This window comes from Protopterus annectens, chromosome 8.part1, assembly GCF_019279795.1.
Source record: "Protopterus annectens isolate FY-2018-M chromosome 8.part1, PAN1.0, whole genome shotgun sequence".
NCBI classification, from domain to species: Eukaryota; Metazoa; Chordata; order Ceratodontiformes; family Protopteridae; genus Protopterus; species Protopterus annectens.
Genome location: NC_056742.1, coordinates 376966749 through 376990338, shown reverse-complemented (window position 1 = coordinate 376990338; position 23590 = coordinate 376966749). Strand labels below are relative to the sequence as shown.

Sequence of the window (23590 nt, the reverse complement as noted above, 5' to 3'; positions counted from 1 at the left end):
TTATGCTTGTGTGCGTGCGTGTAAAAAATATCAGTGATTTTTATCTGTGCACACACCCAGTAATGCTAGGACACAGACATTATTCTTCTGGGTATTAGTTAAAATGTAGCTAACAAGTAATTATATTTCAAAATTAATGAATAAAATATATCACAGAACATTCAGACACTTAGATCTAAGAGTCTGGGAGGCCCCACTCACCAGACTGTATAAATGGAAACATGGGGGATCCCTTAATCATCCTTGAGTGTGTGGGTGGCCCCACAAAAGCTGTTGCTGGTTGGGAAAAATGAAGAGGAAAAACATTCATTTTCTGATTATGCTCTTTAACCTGAACAGTGGTTTGATATGACCCTGTTAGGATAAATCTGGTAATGGCCTCTGCCCTCAACTGCACCCATTCTAAAACCAGCTCTACTCAGATGTGTGTGTGTCCAGAAAACTGCTGTAGGTTGTGTGTGTGTGTGTGTGTGTGTGTGTGTGTTGGGGGGGTAGACAGTGTGATTATTACTTTTTTGTCAACACAGTCAAACCTTAGAGGTGTGCACATTAGATTGTTATAGCTTGTGTTTGGCCTGAGGACAGAGTGTTTATTCTTTTCTTTTACTTTTCTGACAGACCTCAAAGGTGTACAAAGAAGATTATTATAGTTTGTGCAGGGCCAGTGTACTGTGTAGGAGCAACAAAGTTGTTATTTTTTTCATTTCCTCACAATCACACTTAAGGCATGTATGCAGGTAGCTGCCTTTGACAGTTGGGGTTGAGGAATGAGGAGGCATGCAAAGTATATGTATGTCAACAGTCACTTGAAATAAATGACTGTAGAAATATGAACCTCTGCTTTTATCCCAGTCTAACACCAGAGGGATACATAGGCTATCTTATGGGGAGGGTGGTTAGGGAGGAAGGAATTTTCAAGATAGGACCTGTATATTCAGACAATTGGCTTGTTAGTTTATTGTTAGTTACTATTTTGTCATCTTTGAACATTAAGCCTTTGGTACAACCTAGATTAAAAAGTTGGGAAAATGCTCTGAATGTATTTCAGATCGTGCATAACCCAGTGGCTTCTGGTGGCTCTGGTTTAACTAAATTATTTTCTAAATGGTTATTACTGTACTTACTTGGTCGGGAAAGGTGTGTTAAAAGGATGCAAGGAAAATGAAAGATGAACAGCAACACATTTCTGTTCAAGCCATCACCGGATGAAAACGTTGTGTAAAAAGAAAAAAAAAAACTTTAAAATGCACTTTAGAGCATATAGGAAGATATGATGTCTTGAAAAATTTGAAGAGTAAAGCAAAATTTAAAAAAAGGAAGAAAAAATTAATGTGCACAGCATGGGAAGCCCAAGATGGGGGGAGTGGTGATTGGGGAAAGATTGGAGGGTGTAGTGTGTTTGTGTGTGTGTGTTGGGTGACTGAAACAGTAGTCCTAGGGCACCATTTCACTTAAGTCCACACCTGCACATAGAGTTCCAGCAATGTATCATTGGTGCAACTAAATTTCAGGAACTGTAAATGGCCCTTTGTGAGATGGGCCAACATAGTGTGGTACACAGGCCTGTTGTAATTAAGAGTGTTGTAGCTACAGGTTAGTCATTTTGCAGCATGAACTAAAAGGTTGCTTAGGATGGGTGTCCGTGATAGGGTGATGCATAGACTGAAAGTGCCTAGGGGGCCCCCAACTTGACATCTGCTGGAGGCCCCCAATATTCTAACACTGGCCCTGTAAAGAGTGGTGCCTGTGATGTGCCAGCGGCATTAGCGTAGCTAGGGTGGGATGAAGGGGACCCCTGCCCCAGGTGTAAAGTGTTAGAGGGTGCTGTAGGCCATCTGTTTCACTATCACAGTTGCTGTTGGCGTATGTTGGCTTTTAAAAGCTTATTTTCAATTTGCAGTCAAACCTGAGCACTGCAGAATTTCTTATGTAGTGTAAACTGTAGCAGCTGGTTGCTACAGTTTAAAATTTAAAAAAAAAAAAGATTTTTTTCTTTTTTCTTAGTAGAACAAAAGCATGTAGCACTCTGTCTGTGGTCTAAACTGCAGTTTGCTGTAGTTCAAAAGTAAAAAAAAAAAAAAAAAGTTTTATTTTTTAAATGAAAACCTGAGTCACCTGAGTGTTGCAGTGCTCCCTGTGCGGTGTAAAATGTAGCAAGCAGTTTGCTACAGTTTACTAAAACATGAAGAAGGAGGGTTGTGGCAGATTGCAGAAGTGCGACCTGATTGGCCCCTGCATTTCATGACCCTCAGTTACCTGATCTTCCATTGAAGAGCTGGGGCTGCATGGAGGGGATGTGTATTTATAAGAGGCCACCTGAATTGATGTGCTGTTCACATGAAGACCTGAGGTGGTGGGTTACTTGTTTGTTGGACCAGCACAGGATGCTAAGTTGAGTAAGCTATATCTGTGGCCAAGGATAATTCTTGGAGAACTCCTGAGTCACAAATACAGGGTGTATGCACTAAGTGGAGAAATGTCTTAAGGTGGACTTATTGGAGAGGTTATTCTTGATTGTAAGGTGTACACTACCTTTGTAACTGTTGTCAGGTTATTAAGGGTTAACCGCCCATCTTAATGAGTCCATAACCTCTGGTTTTGTGCTGGGAGAGAGAAGTTGTGACATGCTGAGTCTACAAAAAGTATATACATTTTGTGAATTGTGTGTGTATAGTAGTATTCATCGTAAATAATGACAATATTCTGACTATAGTGTGGTATAGTGTATGAAAGGGTAAAACCTGATTATAGTAATTCTCTGAACAGGTTTTATGAATGGATAATATAATCTGCTTTCAGAGAGGGCTAAGGAAAGCCCAAAGTAGAGAGCATTTACTCTTGCCAGCTCTGAATAGTGGCCCATGTTAAAAAGATGGAATTCTTTTTGCAGTGAAGTCCAGGAGAGGTGATTTGTGACTTTTCCTATCAATTTTGGACACAGTTTAGGTGTTGTTACTTTGTGTAAAAGACTGCAAGACTTGGTATTGTCTGGAGGAACCTTTGTTTTTGTTATATTAGGGGACATGGGCTAAGCTTGTACAACATATGTCTGTCTCTCAGTTCTAGCAGAGCATCCGTAAATGAATTCATCACTCGAGTCGTACAACAGACAAGAAAATACATTTTGCTGTGTCCTTGTTTGCTTTGGCTTTTAGCAAAAGATGCAGAAAAAAGGTTAGAGCCTTTTAATTGCTGTAGTGATGACTTCTTACCCAACAAGTCTTCATCGTGTCACTCTACAGCTTTGAGAATATGAGACAGATGAAGAGGAGAATCCCTATATGTGGAAGAACTAGAAAGGTAGGGTCCACTGACAGCAGTGGAAGGAAGTACTGCAGTGAACAGAAGGTGCTAAGATGTTATCTTTGCATAAATGGAGGGGACAGAATTGTGCAATTTGTGATAAACTGAACCTTGCCTTTCTTGGTCATTAAATTAATTAATCATGTTTCCTTGAAAAGAGGTGATTATGCCACTTATCTAATGTATTTAATTACTTTTCATGTAGAATACTGATCCTCATCATTTGTTTACTTATTTTATATATTTAATTTAATTTATTTTTGTATTTATATTTGTTAACTGGGTTAGAGCACTGATCCACATGGACTTTTTTCAAGCTTAGCCTGGGAAAACTTAGCTGAAAGATCTGCTCAGTCACATGGGCAAACAGTGGCTGAGGGAATCGAACTGTGGACCAAAGTAGCTTGTTTAACAGCTCATAGCCTTAATCCTCTGCAGTCGCGTTCATGCCTAGTTAATAAATTATGTGTACATGCGTGTGTTGTGTTTGTACATCCCAGTTTCGTTTTAAGACTTTACATTGGTTTTCTGTGAAATGAGTCCTACTTAAGATTTTGTTGCAGGTTTGAAAAAGCATAGTAATTTAGGCATGCTTCATTCCAGATTTTTGTATTTTCAATAATTAATTTTTTTGTCCATAAGGAATTTTAATAAAAGCAGTAGAATTTAATTATCCTTTTTAAGTTCTCACTGTATCTGTCCCTACTCCCAAGTGGTCTGGTGGTAATTTAATAGAGAAAGTCAAAGATGGACATCAGAATCTAATGTGGTTAGGTTGCAGAAAGCAAGTAGCATGCTATTTATCACAGAACAGTGATCCTGCTATTTAATAAAATGTTGCTTACTGATAAAGGAATGAGAGATTTACAGTGCAGATGCTACTTTTTATGTTTTGTTTTCTGCTGGGGCTTTTGGTTCATAGTTGTCTCACCCTACTCAGTGGACTTTAATGTTACTGCACAACATACACATTGTGCCAATATGCCAGTCTGATCTCAAACCAGTGTGTTTTTTCTTCCACGTGACCATTTCAGAATAAACAAACTGTAGTATTTTTTTGACGGTATTGGCAAGATTTAGTAGTTATTTGGATGTTCTTAAAGAAAAGCTTAGATTTTTCCTCTAATGCATAATGCTGTTCAGAATTCCAGTATATAGAGAGGCTTTAACTAAACTTCCATTCAGATGGCAGTGATATTGTATTTCTGTTGGTAGTATTTCTTTGAAAGCTTTGCCTGTTGCTTGGCATGTTTGATGGTCTTCCTTGCAGGTAAAAATAGGACTTTTTCCTCCCTCATCGTGTTTTCATTATTTTTGTAGTCTCTCTGATGAGTAATCTTAATTTCTTTTGATTTTGCCCAGGTTTCTTTCATTCAGAATCTTGTATTTTGTGTGGAAAGAGCGTACCGCGTTCCTGACTTTGGCATGTGGGAAAGAGGAAGCAAATATAACAATGGAAGCACCGAACTCCATTCAAGGTAAAAAAAAAAAAGGGGGGGGGTGGTATTTTGCATTCTTCCAAAAAAGTTGGCAGCTTAAAAGTTAATACTGGTAAGTTAAGTAGGGAAGTGTGACTGTTTTCAAACTACTGTCAAGGAAGAGAATTGAAAATTAAAGGACTGTGGTGCTGTGGTGTCTTGGAATATCCATGGTGTAGTTTTATTTGGGGAAGTTTTTTTGTCTGCATCTTAGTTCCTTTATTCCATTTCCCTTTGAAGAAACCACACTAGGTACCATGATTTGCTATCTTAAGAACATAGAAACAGTACTATGCCAAGGATCATTGGGACCTTAAAATGCCTAACCATATACTCCTTTAAGAAAATACTACTAAAGTTTCTTGCCCCCCCCCATTTTTAAGAGCTCACGTCTCATGCAGAGAAGTACAAAATGACCCTTGTGTAAATTTGTCTCCTCCCATATAATCCTCAAGACCAGCATTAAAGGTAATTGAAGTCGTCTTTTGTTTGACCTGCAGTAGTAACTTGTTACATAGCTTAGAAATATGTTGAGTTTGGAACTCCTCCCTCCAGCAAGTCTTATTTATTTGTAGGTGTAGCTTTTGGTCTGTATTGTTTAAGTGCAAATTAAATAACAAAGAATTTTTTTCCTTTTGACTTGGTCAAGAGTGATACTTTAGGATGTGCAAAGTACTTGTTTATTCCATAAACAGCACTGGGAGACTGCCTGCTAAAATCTATAGAATCAGTCTCAAAGAAAAAAGAAAAACTATATATATATATATATATATATATATATATATATATATATATATATATATATATATATATATATATATATATATATATATATATATATATATATATATATATATATATATTTCTAATATCTATCTATATATATATTTTTCTAATATCTATCTATATATATATATATATATATCTATCTATATATATATATATATATATATATATATATATATATATATATATATATATATATGGGTTCCTATTACATTGTCGAAACTATAAAACTTCGAACACTACAAGATCTAACTTGTATGGTCAAAGTTTTATAATTTCGAACAACAAAAAAAAAATACAATAAACAGAAAGTACCTCTTGTAAGCAGGGGGCCAAGCCCCCCTGCACCCCCACAACCCCCGCTCTTTAAATATACCAACTCCGTGTTCGTACTACAGTGCGGTAAAGGGAAATCTTTTCTTTCCGCACTGTACTGCGATCTCGGAGTTGGTATATTTAAAGAGCGGGGAGTGTGTGGGGAGCAAGGGCCTTGCCCCCCCACTTGCAAGACTTTATTTATTTTATTTTATTTTTTTACTTAATCGAAGTTCTGAAACTTCGAACATAAGGTTTGGACCTTATGGTGTTCAGAGTTTCAGAACTTCGATAATGTAATAGGAACACTATATATATATATATATATATATATATACCTTTTCTTACCAGTTGCATGCATGCAGAACTTTGATGTTACATTACTTTCAATAATTTTTAGTCTTCGTGATTTTCGCTTAGAGCTTTATGTGGACACTTTACAAATATGCATTCTAAAACATAAGCCACCAGTATTCTTGTCCTTCAACTTTGTAACATTTAGTACCAGTTCAAACTCTCTCACAGGCTTGCAAAGACACATCCCGCAGCTCCCAAAGGCCAAAGTGTACTGTCGGTTAATCCATTTCCACAGATACCTGGCACAATTCATTAACTTTCTGAAACTAGACTTTCCAACATATAACATAACATCCCTTAACTCCTTCAGCACTTAGTTTGCCTTCATTTATCCGTCGGTACACTATAGTTTGCTAATAGAGAAAATGCAGTTGTGATTTGCTATCTCCTGAAGGACTTGACCAAGCATGTTGATTTTGAGCGGTGTTCTTTGCACTCCTTACACAGGAGCAAAGGCTGAAAATACTTGCTTTCCTAGTGAAGTGCCCATTATTTTTTTCAGTCTGCCTGCTAGAGGGTTTTCGAAATGCTGAATTGCAGGGGTAATATAACCCAAAAAACAATGTTCAGATCAGTTTGTATCAATCACGGTAGGCATGATCACCACAAATGTAATAACGATCCCCTATCATGCCCATACCACTCCCCCAGTCATAACGTTCTAAGCATTGAGTTCAACACACTTTTATCTCTAGTGTCATTGCATTTGCTGATTTCCACTGGTACAGTTTTATTTTTGACGTAACATGTTTCTGCATGATTTGTTGTTGCAAGCGGGAGAGAGACAGCCTTTGAAAAATCAGTCACATTATGCCAAGTTAGAGTAAGGTCACCAAGTTCCTTTACAAATGTTACTTGTGATGCAGGAACTGGAATCGTGAATCCCTACCTTAGATTTATGAGTATATGCGAGCACAGCTAAACAGCTTATCACATTTAAGTCCATGGCATATTGTCAAAGAACCAACAGGAAACTGTTTTTTCTTGACCAGTTTGTAAGAGGAAACCGCAGCAAAAACAAAATAAAAGTATCTGCTACCAGTGGATTCATAATGGACTGCCATCTGAGTTGATTTCCTCTAATCCTTTACTGCGGCAGATGGTTTGTCCTTTAATCTTCCTTCACTGACGAAGATAATTTGCCTGGGTTCTCCACGCAACGTCTTTTTACAGTGCAGTGAATGAATTCAGGTTGTTAGATTTTCACAGTGTGCGGCAGTAAAAGTTGTCAACAAAACATGGAAATGGCCTCTGCAGTTCAGACTCAAACCATTCTTTCTATAGAAGGTTTTAATGTACACCCACTTACCAGGCCACAGTTGGTCACAGGGCTGGTTAGGAGGTTGAAGAAGAGCTTATCATACAGTGCTGTGGTAATGCTGTAAGAATGAATAAGTTTTGCGCAGTAAGACAATAGAACGTCATCAGTTTGAGTCAGTTTCTTATCTGACACTGGGGGAGTAGCTGGAAGAGCAGTTGGTATCCCCATTAATATTTCATAGGGGCTCAGTCTCCTTGTAGTATTTAATGCACTCCTCATACTCATTAATGGGTAAGGGAAGTGCCTCTGGCCTTTTAAGATTGGTCTCTGCACAGATTTTTGCCACCTTGTTCTTAAGGGTCCTGTTGACCCTCTTTACCAATCTGGATGACTGTTGATGGTTGGGACAGTGAAAACTTAATCTAGTGTTAGAAATCTTACGTAACTGTTTTGTTAGAGCATTATTAAAATGTGTTTAATGATCTTTATTAATAGTGCAAAGTACACCAAACCTAGGAATAAATAAAAAAATAAGTTTATTAATAACTGTTAAAGAATCTGCTTTGTGGCATGCATACCCATACTATATGATGTTCGTGTTTCACTGTTGCAGTCATTACACTTGGGTTATCCTGCTGGCAGGCTAACCGCAGTCGGCCTGAATTCCAAAGTCTAGGTCCGGCGTCGGTTGCTGTCGCCTCTTCCCTGACGTCAGTGCGCCAGGGGTATAAAAGATGCAGCCGACACCATTTTCTTCAGTCTTTCTTGCCGCGCGGTACCTGAAGCAAAAGCAGTTCGCAAGTGCCGGTCAGCCGACTCCTGAGATATTCTAAAACGAATTTCAGATCCAAAGTCTTCAATAAAGCTAAGTACCCCGTTGGGGATGCTTTTTTCTTGCTCCAGTCCGATGTTAGAAAAAGTTAACAATTGTATTTCTTGTGGGAAACAAGTACCTCATAAGGATTTTCATTCTTACTGTATTCCTTGCCTAGGCCCTGATCACAACGTTGCTAGCTGTCGGTTTTGTGCTAGATTTAACCAACGCACTATTAAGCGTCGGTACGGTTTTGCCTTTCATTACTTTGACCGAAGATTCAATTATATAATGCCGTTGGAACAGCCGACGACCGGAGTTTATAAAAAGCACAAGGAAAAAGAAAAGGACAGGCATCCGAGGTCCAAAACCGACGACGAGGCTTCCGCTAAGCCAGTCGCCGATTCGCCGGTTCTCCGTGAGGAGCTTTCGCAGCCCCTGACGCCCGCTACCTCAGAACCACAGGCCTCTGACGACTCCCACGTGGAGCCAGCTAGGCCTCTGGATACTCAAGGTATTGGACACTCGGAAACTATTCCCTCAGGTGGGTCCGGAGCCGCTGAGCAGGCATCGGCTTCTGAGGGTGTTTTCAGACCTACACAGTTATATGTAAAACCTACTTCAGCTTCAAAAGGAAAAAGACTAAAGCAGTTCTAAAGGCAAAGAAACAAGTACAGCATTCTCCTGGACAGACTTCCATGCCTAAAAAACAGATGCTCAAAATGGCTGAAGACCTAATTACCTTGATCAGGGGTTCCCATCCTCCTCCTGACAAGAGGCCTAGGCAAGAGACAGAATATGAATCTTCAGATCAGGTTTCCATTTCCTCTGACTCATCTTCTGAACAGGAATACTCTCTTCCTCCTTACGAGGATTCTGATGCTGAAGAATCTATCCCTTCAGCCTCACCGCCTGAGGATTATTCTTTTGGGGAAACCCTGCATGCCATGAGGGAGCACTTCCACTGGGAGAGCCAAGACTACTCAGAATCTAAGAAAAGGTTTAGAGAGTTTCTTTTACTACCTCAGCACAGGCCTCTGGCTATTCCTTCTGTGTTAGACATTGTAGATGATGTATTTTCAGAGTCCGGACTTTCTCCTGACTCTTTATCTCCTGCCCCTGTTAAACCAGACAGATATTACAGGGTTCCAGATTCATATAAATTTCTTTATAAAAACCCTGCTGCTGACCCAGAAACTATTTCTCAGGGTCCCAAAGGGGTCAAGACTTCTACTGCAAAAAATCCTATCCCCTCTGATAAAGATTCAAGGGCACTAGACAGATGGGGAAAAAGGTTTACACTTCTGCTACTTTGGCTGTGAGGGCTTTAAATTGTCAGTTTCATATGCTTAAATATCAGCAATATTTAATGTCACTGCTAAAACAGAAAATGTTGTCAAATTCTGATTGTGCAGAAAATAAGGAAAATGCAGGATTTATTGCATGCAACTGAACAAGTGGGAAAGCATAGATTGCAATGTGGTTTTGATTCTCTGGAGGCCTCTTGCAGGGCTGCAGTTACGGGTTCTGTCATTAGGAGGCATGCTTGGTTAAAGCAACAGAAGCTGCCTGATCATGTTAAAGCAAAATTATTAGATGCTCCATTACAACATGATATCTTATTTGGTGTTAAAGCAGAAGAGGTGTTGAAGAAAATGGAGGACAAAGCGAAATCTATGCAAACAGTAAAGGATTTCTTACAGATACAGCCACCCAGATTTAGCAGGAACTGGCCTACAAAGAATTGGTCCTTTCCAGTGTCAGGCCACAAAGAGGCAGATACATACGCCCCAGAGGCAGATCCCAGCCCCAGGGCTCATACAGGCCTAAACAGTGGGGAGCTTCTACCCCCAAAAGCAGAGAAGACAAATCACAGCCATACAGGAAACAGTCCCAATGACTTTCCTCTGCCAGCACAAAGCACTTATCTTTTAGCAGCCCCCTTAGGGGGAAAACTAGCACTTTTTTCTCAAAATTGGCACATTATCACCCAGGACAAGTGGGTCTTGAATATAGTGTCCCAGGGCTACAGGTTCCACTTTCACATCCTGCCAAGGGCAAAAGGTATGCCAGACCTGCCACACAATCAATGGGCAGAGGCACAAAAAGAAGTTTCATCCCTTATGGACATGAGGGCCATTCAGCAAGTACCACAGCAAGAGCAGGGACAATGATTTTACTCAAGACTTTTCTTGGTACCCAGAACAGACAAAGCCTGGAGACCAATACTGGACCTGTCTACTCTAAATACATTTCTGGATGTTCCAAAATTCAAAATGTTGACTCTGCAGCAGTGTCTGCCCATGCTGGGCAAGAAGGCTTGGCTGGTAACTTTGGACCTAAAGGAGGCATACCTGCATATTCCAATCAGACAATCTTGCAGAAGATACCTCAGATTCATAGCTGGCTCAATGCACTACCAATTCTCTGCACTGCCCTTTGGCTTATCTATTACGCCCAGGGTCTTCACAAAATGCCTGGCACCAGTAATTGCATTTTACAGACAAAGAGGAATTCAAATATATCCTTACTTGGACGATTGCCTTATTCAAGCAGAGAATAAGGACATTCTACTAAAGCATCTGGCGTTTGTAAAAAGATTACTACTTTGCCTAGGGTACACAGTAAACGAAAAGAAATCAAAACTAGGACCCTCTCAAGAGATAATATTCCCAGGTGCAAGCTTAAATACAACTGCCCAGATGGCTTATCTCACGCCAGACAAACAAAAGCAACTGACTTCTTTCTTCAAAATGTTGGCAACAATGACCTAGTTATCTGCAAGAAAAATTCTGCAGGCTTTGGGCTTCATGGCATCCTGCATTCTGCTAATTCCGTATGCCAGACTGCATATGAGGAAACTACAATGATATCTAAAAAGTGTTTGGACTCAACATTGTCACAGCCTGGAAACATTAATTACCCTCATTCCTTGCCTGCAACAGGAGTTTTGATGGTGGGCGCAGGCCTGTCACCACAACAAGGGACAGCCATTCACCCTACCCACAGCCAGGCAGTCAATAACAAATGCATCAGATTATGCCTGGGGGGGCCCACATGGTAGGAAAATGAATTCAGGGCACATGGCCCACAAGCCAAAGGCATCTTCATATCAATCGAAAAGAGATGCTAGCTGTTCAGAATGCCCTGACAGCTTTCAAGGATCTCCTCCATCCAGGACAACTACTGATAAGGACGGACAATACTACAGTCATGTGGTACTTAAACAAGCAGGGAGGCACACATTCCTACCCCCACTGCAGACAAGCCATGACATTGTGGGACACAGCATTGACTTAAGTACACCTGCAAGCACAATTCCTGCCAGGAAAGAAAAATACACTGGCAGATGAACTAAGCAGAAACCTCACGGATCCCCACGAGTGGAAACTGGATCCACAAGCCTTCAGTGTGATAATAAAGAAATGGGGATGCCCAGACATAGAGCTATTTGCCTCCCCTCACAACTGCCAACTACAGAGATTCTGCACAAGGACTTATCACAAGCAAGCATGGAACGTGGATGCTCTATCATTCAGCTGGAAAACCCTAACAGTATATGCCTTTCTTCCTCTGCCTCTCCTCCCCAAGGTACTCCTAAAGGTCAGACAAGAGAAGCCAAAGATTATTTTGATTGCTGCAGACTGGCCCCGCCAGCACTGGTATCCAGTCCTAAAGGGCTTGTCTCAAGGCCCAGCCTGGACATTGCCTCTAATTCCTCATTTAGTGACCCAACGAAACAATCAGATCCTGCACAGCTAACTCAGAACCCTAAATCTGGCAGCATGGCGGATAATGTAGCCATTCAAAACACACCTCTCTCTAAAGCAGTGATGGGTGTTATTTTGGAGGCCAGGAGGCCCAGTACCAGAAAGTCTTATGCAGAAAAATGGAAAAGATTCTGTGCTGGGAACCAGGCACAAGGAATTGACATGTTTGTACCAAATATTCCTCAGATTTTACAATACCTAACTGAGATGCTGGACAAAGGCCTATCCTTTTCATCAATTAAAATCCATGCCTCTGCCATTTCAGCTCATTACAGAACCACCAATTTTTTCACATCTGTTGCTAAGACAGTACCTCAGAGGGGCCAAAAACTTAAGACCTCCAAGGAGAGCACCAATGCCTGCATGGGACCTCAATTATGTCTTGGAAAAACTCACACTGCCTTTTGAGCCAGCCAATACAGCTGAAATAAAGTTCTTATCTTGGAAAACAGCTCTGCTCCTAGCAATAACCTCTGCAAGACGAGTCTTAGAGTTACAGGCACTCATGGCTGTGGAACCTTTTATTATTTTCCACCCAGACAGGGTTTCTCTGAGGATGAACCCGACATTTATGCCTAAGGTAATGTCCAGTGTGGCCCTTAACCAGACCATTCATTTGCCTACTTTTTATCCAAACCCACAGAATAAGGGTGAGAGATTCCTGCATTCTTTGGACATACACAGACTGCTACGCTTCTACTTGGATAGAACTAAGGCTTTCAGAAAGACTGAGCAACTCTTAGTAGCATATGCTGCAGGATCACAATGAAAGGCTATCTCAAAGCAGAGTATTTCAAAATGGATAGGCCACTGCATTCCTTTCTGCTATTCACAACATGGCAAATCAGTGCCTAGGGGCATTAGGCCACATTCAGCCAGAGCAGCAGCCACTTCAGCAGCCTTCCTCAGAGGAGTACCAACCAAAGACATTTTAGAGGCTGCAACTTGGAGTTCAGTGTACACTTTTACCAAGCACTACCACTTACCTCTCTATTCTAAATCCAGAGCAGGCTTTGCCACTGCAGTTCTGCAGGGCCTTATAGCCTCTCCTATTCCTATTTAGACCCAGCCTTCCAACCTCAGCTTTGGGATTCAACCCAAGTGTAATGACTGCAACAGTGAAACACAATGAACATAGTACAGTTGTGTACCTACCATAAATGTAGATGATGAAGTGTATTCACTGTTGCAGTCCAGGTTACCCACCCATCATCCCCCTTTTCTTTGCTGGGACTTATCTGTACTTCTCTATCCTATACAACCTATGTGGTGTATTTGCTTGTAGATGAAGGAAAGGTTATTTTTGTGCATGCATACTTATTGGCATAACTTTCAGCCTTCCATTTTGGGGGCACCTGACATCTGGGGCAAGAAAAACTGAAGAAAATGGCGTCGGCTGCATCTTTTATACCCCTGGCGCATCGACGTCAGGGAAGAGGTGACAGCAACTGACGCCAGACCTAGACTTTGGAATTCAGGCTGACTGTGGGTAGCCTGCCAGCAGGATAACCCAAGTGTAATGACTGCAGCAGTGAATACACTCGAACATCTACATTTATGGTAGGTACACAACTGTACTTTATGTATGTAATGTAAATTATGCACTTTGGGCATCTGGATAAAGTAGGTTCATAGGTTAGTACTAGGCTAACTGCCCTTGTGAGTCATTTTATGCCTAGCTATTTATACCCTGTGATATTCAAACCCTGTACCTTGTGTTTGTAAGGCAAACACCTTAACCATTAGGCCACCCTCCCAACCCAGTTTGACATTAGCAAAAGTCTTCAAGGTGGTGGTAAACATGCAGCTTTAATGTTTGCATTTTTGCTTGCATTGTGTTTTAAACATGCTGCACAATTATTAACATACTGAAGAATCAAAGAAGAGACATGAGGGCATACCACATTCTGGTAATTTGGCTAAATAATGCTGTCTTACCTGCATGAGTTTGGTAAATGATATGCCCTTACCAGGTAAGGTAGCAGGAAGGCAGAAGCCACTAGTTGGCCATCTGGATGTCACCATAGCTCCGTCGTAGATTTACTGCATCCATCCTTAAGCCATGGAGGTGGCCATGGTGGCGCAGAGGTTAGCATTGTCACCTCACAGCAAGAGGCTCTCTGGTTCAATTCTGAGTTGGGGTGCCTTCTGTGCGGTATCTGCATGCCTCCCTGTGGTCGCATGGTTGCCTCTGGGTACTCCAGTTTCATAGCACATTCCAAAGGCATGCAGTAGGTGGATTAGATGCTCTAAATTGGCCGAAGGTGCAAGTGTGTGTACGAGTGAGTGATACAAATGAACTACTGTGGCAGGGCTCACTACCCGGTGGTGTAAACTTTGTCTTGAGATGATTGTCGCTGTTGAAGTGACACCCGGACCACATGTGCAAACTGGGAAAAGTTGTTGTTGATGGATGGATGGATCCTTAAGCCATCTCAGAACTTTTCCCTGTGATACTTTGGCTTGGAAAGATGATACTTTCTTAAAGCCAATCACATCATCACTTCCAAAATTCATGTAATAACATCAGATGTTGTTTTGCAAAAAGTCCTTCTACAGCTTGCATAGCAGCTTGATCTGCCCGATTATTTTCCTTTGAAACAGTATCTACACCTTTTTTATGGACACTTCATCTGACTAATACTGACTTTTTAGGCAACAAAAAAGCATCTGAAAGAGCATTGACATAGAAAAAAATTTTAATCTGAGCTCCTGCTGAGGTTAAGAATTTCCTTTGTTTTCAAAGTTGCACAAAATCATGTACACTGCTTAAAGCATAGCTGTTTGTATAGATGTTTACAGTTCTACCCTTTGCTACTTTACAAGCTCTTTGTGTAGCCACTAACACAGCTACGTGGGCAGAATTTACACACTCTAGTCTTTGTTGTAGCAAGACGTTGTGCAGATGGATATTTCAGGGACCAAGCTTCCAATTTGATTTTTCCACAGGAACCATCCACAAGTAGATTTAGTTTAGCATTGGTTATAGACGTGTCTTTTAAGGGATTCCTAGGAGAAAGGTAATTAGTCTCACTCACGCACACACACACACACACACACACACACACACACACACACACACACACACACACACACAAATCATACTCGTCACCATCCTCAGCAGTAGGTGACAAAGATGCAGGATTTAGAACAGGACCGCATATGAGAGAAATAGATGGATCAGAAAGGCGAGTAAGTTTCTGTTTAGTTAGACATACAGTTGAGAGAGGTTGATACAAAATGAGGTACGACAACTGTAAAATCATGCCCGCACAGCAGAGATTGTGCAAGATTGACTAGAATAGTGGCAGTGGCCACCGCTGTTAAACATGGTGGAAATCCCTTTGCAACAATATCAAATGCTGTACTATAATAAACTAATGGACGATAGTTGCCCCATGTTTCTGTGCAAGCACTCCCTGAGCAAACCCATTTCTTTTGTGACAAAATAAAATACGAGTCATTTCATAATCTGGTAACTCTAAAGCTGAGGCAATATATGGCTTGTTTTAGATTCTGAAATTAATTTTTTTTCACTGTTTAAAGGGAAGGACTCTGGTGTATCCTGCTTTAAAAGATTTGTCAAGGGTTTGGCAGTTTCTGCAGAGGTAGTTAAAGCAATTGTCTGCAGTATCCTCCTGTCATACCTAAGAAGGATCTAAGCTGACACTGAGTAGTTGGTTGTGGGGCTTCAGCTCTTGCCTTAATACGAGATGGTAGCATCTTCCTACTTCTTAAGATAGCATATGACCAAGATAATGTACATGAGATGACCACTGATGCAACTTTTCTCTCAACACCTTATGTCCTTTTTTCTGCAAGAATAGTTAAAAGGTGTATTTTATCCTGCTGACACTGCTGGAAAGAATCAGATGCTTTAGTAAATCATCTACATATTGCACTAACAATCCCACCTAAAATGTCACATCTTCCAAATCCTTTTTTAGATTTTGAGAGAATAGTGAAGGAGATTGTGTATCCCCTTGCTAACTCTGTCCAGGTATATTGCTGCCCCCCCCATAAGTAAAAGCAAACAGAAACTGACTTTCAGGCAGGGTGGATGGGTATAGAAATGAATGCTGAACACAGATCTGTCACAAAAAATAGTTTACTGTAGCTGGTATGCAATTCAGTAGTGTTGCCGGATTTGGAACCATGGGAAAAGTTGGTAATACTGCATTGTTTACAGCCCTCACATCTTGGACAGACCTGTAAGTATCCTTTTCTAGTTTCTTTACTGGATGAATAGGAGTGTTACAAAGACTTTTAGCTGACACTATCATTCCTTGTTGTATTAAACACTGAATTACAGGTTTGACTCCCTGCTTTGCCTCTGGTTTCAGTGGATACTGTGAAACTCTAGGGAGTGGTTTAGAATTTTTCCAATTTTTATTTTAACATGTTTTGCAGATTTTAATATATCTATTTCATTAGCATGTTTAGTCAATAATTTAGCAGGTACCTGCTGCAGCAGTTCTTCATCCGTCTGCATACTTTCAACAGGCTGTACATCGGCTTGTGCTAAGACTGCTAACACTTGTTTATGTTGGTGTGAATGACTTGAGACATACCTCCCTGGACTACATGAAAAGAGACGTGGAAGAGCTCTCTGATCATGTAGCCCAGGCGGGTATGACCCTAACCCTGTGTAGCATCCTGCCCTCACCAAGAATGCTACCTCAGTATAAAGGAAAAATGATCAATTTCAACACTTGGCTAAGCTTCTGGTGTCATTCAAAGGGGATCCAGTGTCTGTCAGCCTGGGATGACATGCTCGACAAGCCGTGTTGCTTCGCAAAAGACGGCTTGCACCTGTCACCCCTTGGCTTTCGAATACTGGCCAAGGCTCTTGCTGTCCCCATAGTGCCTTTTTTAGGCAAGGCTCAAAATTCAAACCCACCACCGTAAACAGCACAAGTAAAAAAATGAGGGTTATGCTACTCAACACCAGGAGTTTAAATCTCAAAATGCATGTGCTTGAAGCACTCCTAAGTATGGAGAACGTCGACATCTGTGCAGTAACTGAAACCTGGTTCAAGGCTCCAGAGAGCACTCCAGCACTACTGGGCTACAGCTCATACCACACATTTCGGCCACAGAACACGGACTGAAACACAAAAGGAGGGGGTGTATCCATAATCATCAAAGATACCCACACCTCCAGGTTAGTGGTGCAGCATGATACCTCTGAGATCATCCATGTGCAACTAACATTGGGCAAATCTGCATTGCAAATTGTGGCCTGCTACAGATCACCCTCCATGACCCAGGACCACCACTCCGCCTTTCTGGAGACACTGGAAAACATGAAGGTCCTACTGAACACCCTGATATTGGACGATTTCAGTTACCCTACCATTAACTGGGAAAACTACTTGAGTACAAACTCCCAGGCTCAGCGCTTCCTGGAATTTATCATCTTAAATGCCCTGGATCAGCTGGTAAACTCCCCTACCAGAGGCCACAACATATTGGACCTGGTCATCACCAACTTGGGCGACAGGTGTTCCATACCGGAGGTCAACCCATCACTGGTTAGATCAGACCATAAACTAATCACCCTGGATGTCCACACACACCCTCCCCCCAACCAAGGAAACCACAGTGAAAATTTTTCTAAAGCAAACTTCACCTTACTTAAGGCAGAGGTGGTAAGTTTCACAGCCCCCACGCTAAAGGATAACCCTGCCCAAGATGCAGAATCCTTTACAGTTGCACTCTATGAGCACCTACAAGGATGCATGGATTATGCCATCCTTAGCAAAACCAAGACTCACTCCCCTAAGAGAAGGAAACCAGTCTGGTGGACCCCTGCCATAAACAGGTTAAACCACAGGAGGAGGAAACTAGTTCAGAAAAAAAGCAAATCTCAAGAAGGAAAGACATCCCTGATCAGTATCAGTAAGAAACTAAGGTCCCTCATAAAATCATCCGAGGCTAACTTCAAAAGAAAAATAGCCAAGGATTTGAAAGATAACCACAAAGCCTTCTTTAGCTTTGTCAAGAATCTAATTGGCAACTCGCTGATATGCTCTGAGCTAGTGCAAAATAGCACAAAATATACTGAACCTACTGATATTGCCAACATCCTGGCAGATAGATTCAGTGCAAACTTCACCTCCCTCTCACCTTCAAACAGGCCCACAACAATACCGGAAAAGTGTAGTGTCCCGGACATCACAGAAGCACAGGTGAAAACAGCTCTTTCAAAAGCCAAAAACACAGCATCAATGGGGCCAGATGGTGTCCCAGGCTGCGTCTTGCACGAACTACAGAACAAACCAACCCCCCACCTAAACACACTGTTCAACCTCAGCATCTCCACAGGCTGCGTGCCCATAGAATGGCACACAGCAACGGTTATTCCGCTCCACAAAGGAGGTGCCACAACTGACCCTGGTAACTATCGCCCCATAAGCTTGACCAGCGTGGTCTGCAAGGCTATGGAGCACATCATCATGGAACTCATTAACAAAGACATTGGGAACCTCCGAACACTTGACTCGACCCAGTTCGGCTTTGTTAAGGGAAGGTCATGCCTACTAAACCTGGTTGACTTCTTCGAGACAGTCACCAAGGCCATAGACAAGGGGAAGGTGGTTCACACAGCCTACCTTGATCTCGCCAAGGCGTTCGACACCATTCCTCACTTGGGTATTATAGAAAACCTCACCAGCCTGAACATAAACCCCTATGTCACAAGATGGGTTGCCAACTGGCTTGCAGACAGAACTCACATGGTAAGAATAGCGGGCTCCAGGTCCGTCTCTAAACCAGTCACAAGTGGTGTCCCACAAGGCTCGGTTCGGGGACCCCTACTGTTCGGCATATATTTCTCAGAATACAGGCAAACACAGGAGGACTATGGCTAACCAGGTTCGCTGATGACTGCAAACTGGGAGCCATAATTGACAATCCGGCTGACACGGGCGTCCTTCAGAAAGGCCTTACTGAGACAGACACCTGGTGTCAAAGTCATGGCCTCAAGCTAAATGCCAAAAAATGCATAGTCATCCCATTTGGGAAAAACAAAACACCCAGGAATTACCTGATAGGAGGCAGCCCCCTTAATACAGAAGAGGTAATAAGAGATCTGGGGACCCAGGTAGATAGTAATCTTTCCTTTGACAATCATATTGCCAAAGTGGTTAGGAAATCCTTCTATGTGGCCCACCTAATTACTAAGGGGTTCGCATCTATTAGATTATAGGGCCCCTCTACTCATCACTCGTCAGACCCATCATAGAGTACAATGCCCCATTTGGGATGTACCTCACAATAGACTTCCAGCAGCTGGAAAGACCACAAAAGCACCTCACCAAGAGGATTACTGGCCTCAAACATATGTCCTATGCAGCCCGACTGAAAAAACTCTGGCTGTACTCAGTGGCATATCGCTTACTCAGAGGTGATGTCTGCCTGACTTACAAAGCCATGTCCAACTCATAATTGATGGACATGCTCCACCTAAAGAAATCCAAGTCACTGCGAGCCACGCGCTCTAGTGAGCTAAACCTCGCCACAGCAATAATTAGAACATGCTGGAGGGATAGATTCCTGTCACAGAGACTCCCCATGCTTTGGAACAAAATTCCTAACTACATTAGGCAGAGCCCCTCACTAACACTCTTCAAGAGAAGCCTTGACGAGTGGATGGGTAACAGAAAATACACTCCTGGGATCACTTCATTGGCTCTGCTTGACAGAGGCTCAGTTAATTAATCAATGGGGCGGCAAAAGCCGACACACTCTGGCTAGGCTTATAAATGCCCTCGGGCAGATAGCCTAGTACCTACCTATGAACCTATGATTCTGTTGGAACATTCAAATGCACCCCTTGTAGTGTACAGTAAATAGTGCAGCCCATCTTGCATAACAAATTTCTTACTAGCAAATTCACCACTGCGGTACTACACAAAAGGAAATAAGGTCTTTCCTGTGTAGGTCTTAAAGAAGTGGGTATAGGTTCTGAAACAGGATATGTAACAGTAGCATTTGTTACCCCATCTGCTTTTACTTTATATTTTGATACCGGTATCTGAAGTAACTTTTAATACAGACCTAGTGGCTCCATTGTCCACCAGGAAAAGAATTTCCTTTGAATTTATTTCTTCCTTAGCACCAGGTTCCCTTTGATCTTTTGGCAGCAGAAGATAAAGATTTATTTTTGTTTCATTACTCTGACATAGTCAGTATTGTAATTTCAGACTCATTCCAGTTTGAGGAGGTGTTAGAGGAAATACGGTATTGCTATAATTCTTCTGCCATTCAGTCCAGGTATCTTGGACCCTGTGTGTTTGATTGGGTGGGCATTTTCCTCTCCAGTGTCCTGCTTCACCACAATTGAAGCAAGATCTATCAGATGAGGCATGAGAGACACTGCCAGCTCGTTGTTACCAACCAGCGGCACCTTGTTTTTCTTGACCAACACTCTTATTAAACGCCCTAGCAGTTTCTCTACCCCTTCCCCTGTCTCTGCTTCCTCCCATTGGTGCTTTTAACTGCCTTATTTGCAAAGTTAATAGCTTATTTTCAGTATCCTTTTTTTGGATATACTACACAGTCATGCAGCAAGGACTCTAAAAAGATTACGTATCATCTTTGCCAGTCTGGAAGTCCTTGTTTTGTTTGATTTTGTATGGGGGCTTGCAGACACTCACAAAAGCAGCAGCAATGTCTGGCTTAGCTTGTCATTTTGGATTTGGTATTTCTGAATGTCAAGCAAACACTGCTTTGAGATGACTCAAGTAATCTGCAGGGGCTTCCCCTTCATTTTGCTTACGTGCATGTATCTTAGACCAATTTGTCTTAACTTGACACATTTTTGTAATTTTAGTTAACACCCTGTCCTGTTGTTTATAAGTGCATTCCCTGTGAGAGTAAAATCTGTTATTTTAGCCATTTCAACAACTGTTTTCTTATTTCATCTGAAGTGACTACCCAAAGCAGCTGGTTTAAGTCTATCAAAGTAGGGTTGTAACATTTTATTATAGTTTTTAATTTCTCTTTAAACCTTAACAGATTTTCTCTAATGTTTGTAAAGCTTTAGAGATAGTATGCAAATCAGCAGATGTCCAAGGACAATAAACAAGCTCTTCATTATTGACCCCCAGTATTTCTGTGAGTGGTGCACAAAATCCTCTCCAGAGGCAACAACATCTTGCCCTACCTTGTCATATGCGCACGTTTGGTAAGCTGTGGGCATTTTTAATGTAAATGCTCCTGTTGGAGAGGTAGAGACTTGTTAGATGTGAGAGGGAGAAGAAGAAGAAACCTCTCCAACTGCAGAGACCTGCTTTGAATATGAAGGTTCAACAGGGGAACTAGATTGGGATGTAACAGTATCACACTGACCTGGTGTCCAGGGGAGAGTTGACTAAAATGCAGGGGACTGAGAAACAGTGGAATCTTGCACAGGAGCTACCCGTGCCAATGCATATGGGGGGTGGGGTGTAGTAGCTACTGGAGGATCATCATCCTCTTCTGAAGTGTCTGCTTTTTGGCCATCTCCAGTTTCTTCCAAGACAGGATAAAGTGATTACTTTGTATCGGTGTGTACTGCCCTCTTAACCTCTTTTACCTGTTGTAGCAACTTATTGTTAGTATTTTGTAATCCCATTAGTACTGATTCTTTTCCCTTTTAAGAGCTTTGGTATACCAATAATAGAATGCTACCCATTGTTCCCACTTATTTTATTTTTTTCTTCCAAAATACCCATCAAATTCCCTAATTTATCTATATCATAAGTTCCATTCAGTGGAAATACTTCACCGGGGCAATTTTTTGTAAGCTGAAACTACTCATTCAAATACTTACAACTTTCTTTCCCATAATTGTGATACATAAAATTTGCAGGTGTTCCCATTGCAGGGATTTGATCCTGCCTAGTTAACTTTTGCATTCATTTACCGGGAAAGTCCACTGGGCCAGAAATTAGCCCATTTTCAGTGTAGGCCCGGGGAGAAAAGCTCCACATGTAATTACATAAAACGAATATATAATGCAGAATGTATCAGGTACATTACATAAGTAAATAACATCCAGTAATATGGTAAGAACTAAATACAGTAGTATGGTAATAACATTATACAAGTTGGTTTGTTTCCATTTTCCTGTTAAGACTTGCCTTGTAGATCCTGGATCCTGGAAGTCCAGAAAAAAATGACTATACCAATTCACTCACCATTCAGGGATGGAAGGGTAGGTACTCTGTTGTTGTGAATGACAGAGGAAGGGTTTCAATTAGTCTTTTCCCGACAACACCCACTCAACATTTACAGCTCCCGCATTGCGATTGGGAAAATGGGCTGGAGAGGTAGTGTATCCAGAACTGAACACTCTTTCAGACCCTCTAAGTGTACTTTCACACATTTATGCCTACGTCAAAACATGCTATGGGCTCATGAATTTGATTTACCAGCACACCTGTGCCCTAGCATGCTATGGGACCATGAATTTGATGCAACTTCATACATTTAACAGCACACACTATCTCTCATACCTCTTACCTTTTAGTCTTTTCTTTGAGGGGTACCACCCTTAACACAAGCCACCTCCTTGTATTAATTTCTTGTTATATGTGCATACTTATTAATAAACTTTTCCTTGTTTCCTGTGGGGTCCTCCTACTATTACTTTAAATACACCTGCCAAACAAACACACTCATTCCACTCTTAACTACAATTATCTGAGAAGAAGAAAACGTTTTTCCTACCTAGCATATTTGCACTTCCTGAATAGTTTGGTGTCTGAGTCTCTGGCTATTCCTTATAGAACAGTGTGAAATTCATAGAAATAACTTTCTGTGCTGGGCCCATGTAGTTTTTTTCACGCTGTCCCACAGCAATACCAGAGCTCATAATCTGAGTCACGGCACCAAATGTTAAAGTACAAATTAAAAAAACAAAGAATTTTTACTTTTTGACTTAGTCAAGAATGACACTTAAGGATGTGCAAAGTACTTGTTTATTCCATAAACAGCACTGGGAGATTGCCTGCTAAAGTCCTCAGAATTAGTCTCATAGAACAAAGAGAAACACTTCATATATACCCTTTCTTATCATGCCTGAACTTTGAGGTTACATTACTTTTCACAAATCAGTAAATTTTAAAATAATTTTCAGTCTTCGTGATTTCTTGCTTAGAGCTTCACGTGGACACTTCACAAATATGTATTTTAAAACATAAGTGGCCTGTGTTGTTATCCTTCAACTCTGAAACATTTAGTACCAGTCCAAACTGTCTCACAGACAGCTTTGCAAAGATTCCTACTGCATCTTGAAAAGGCCAGAGAGTGCTGTTGATTAATGTCTTTCCACGGGTTCCTATCAGCATCTCAAACATTGACAATATCAAATGCGATATTGTCGACGCGAGAATGCCGAAAGTGCAGCACATCGAACGGGTAAACAGAAATCTTCGTAAGGGGAGATTTCCATTTACTACAATGTAGTGCTGTCTAGGAGTTGGTATATTTAATTAGCAAGGGGTGCAGTAGGGCTTGC

At 41.4% G+C, this 23590-nt stretch overlaps 1 protein-coding gene across 4 annotated transcripts in view; it reads left to right on the top strand.

The window, feature by feature from the left end:
- The window catches only part of PHKB (phosphorylase kinase regulatory subunit beta), a 3137540-nt gene that overhangs the window by 1568535 nt on the left and 1545415 nt on the right, over window positions 1-23590 (top strand). For all 4 annotated transcript variants that reach the window (XM_044081953.1, XM_044081952.1, XM_044081950.1 and 1 more), the window contains one exon: window positions 4666-4781. In XM_044081953.1, coding sequence (XP_043937888.1) covers window positions 4666-4781 — 116 coding nt within the window. The remainder of the gene's footprint in view (window positions 1-4665; window positions 4782-23590) is intronic.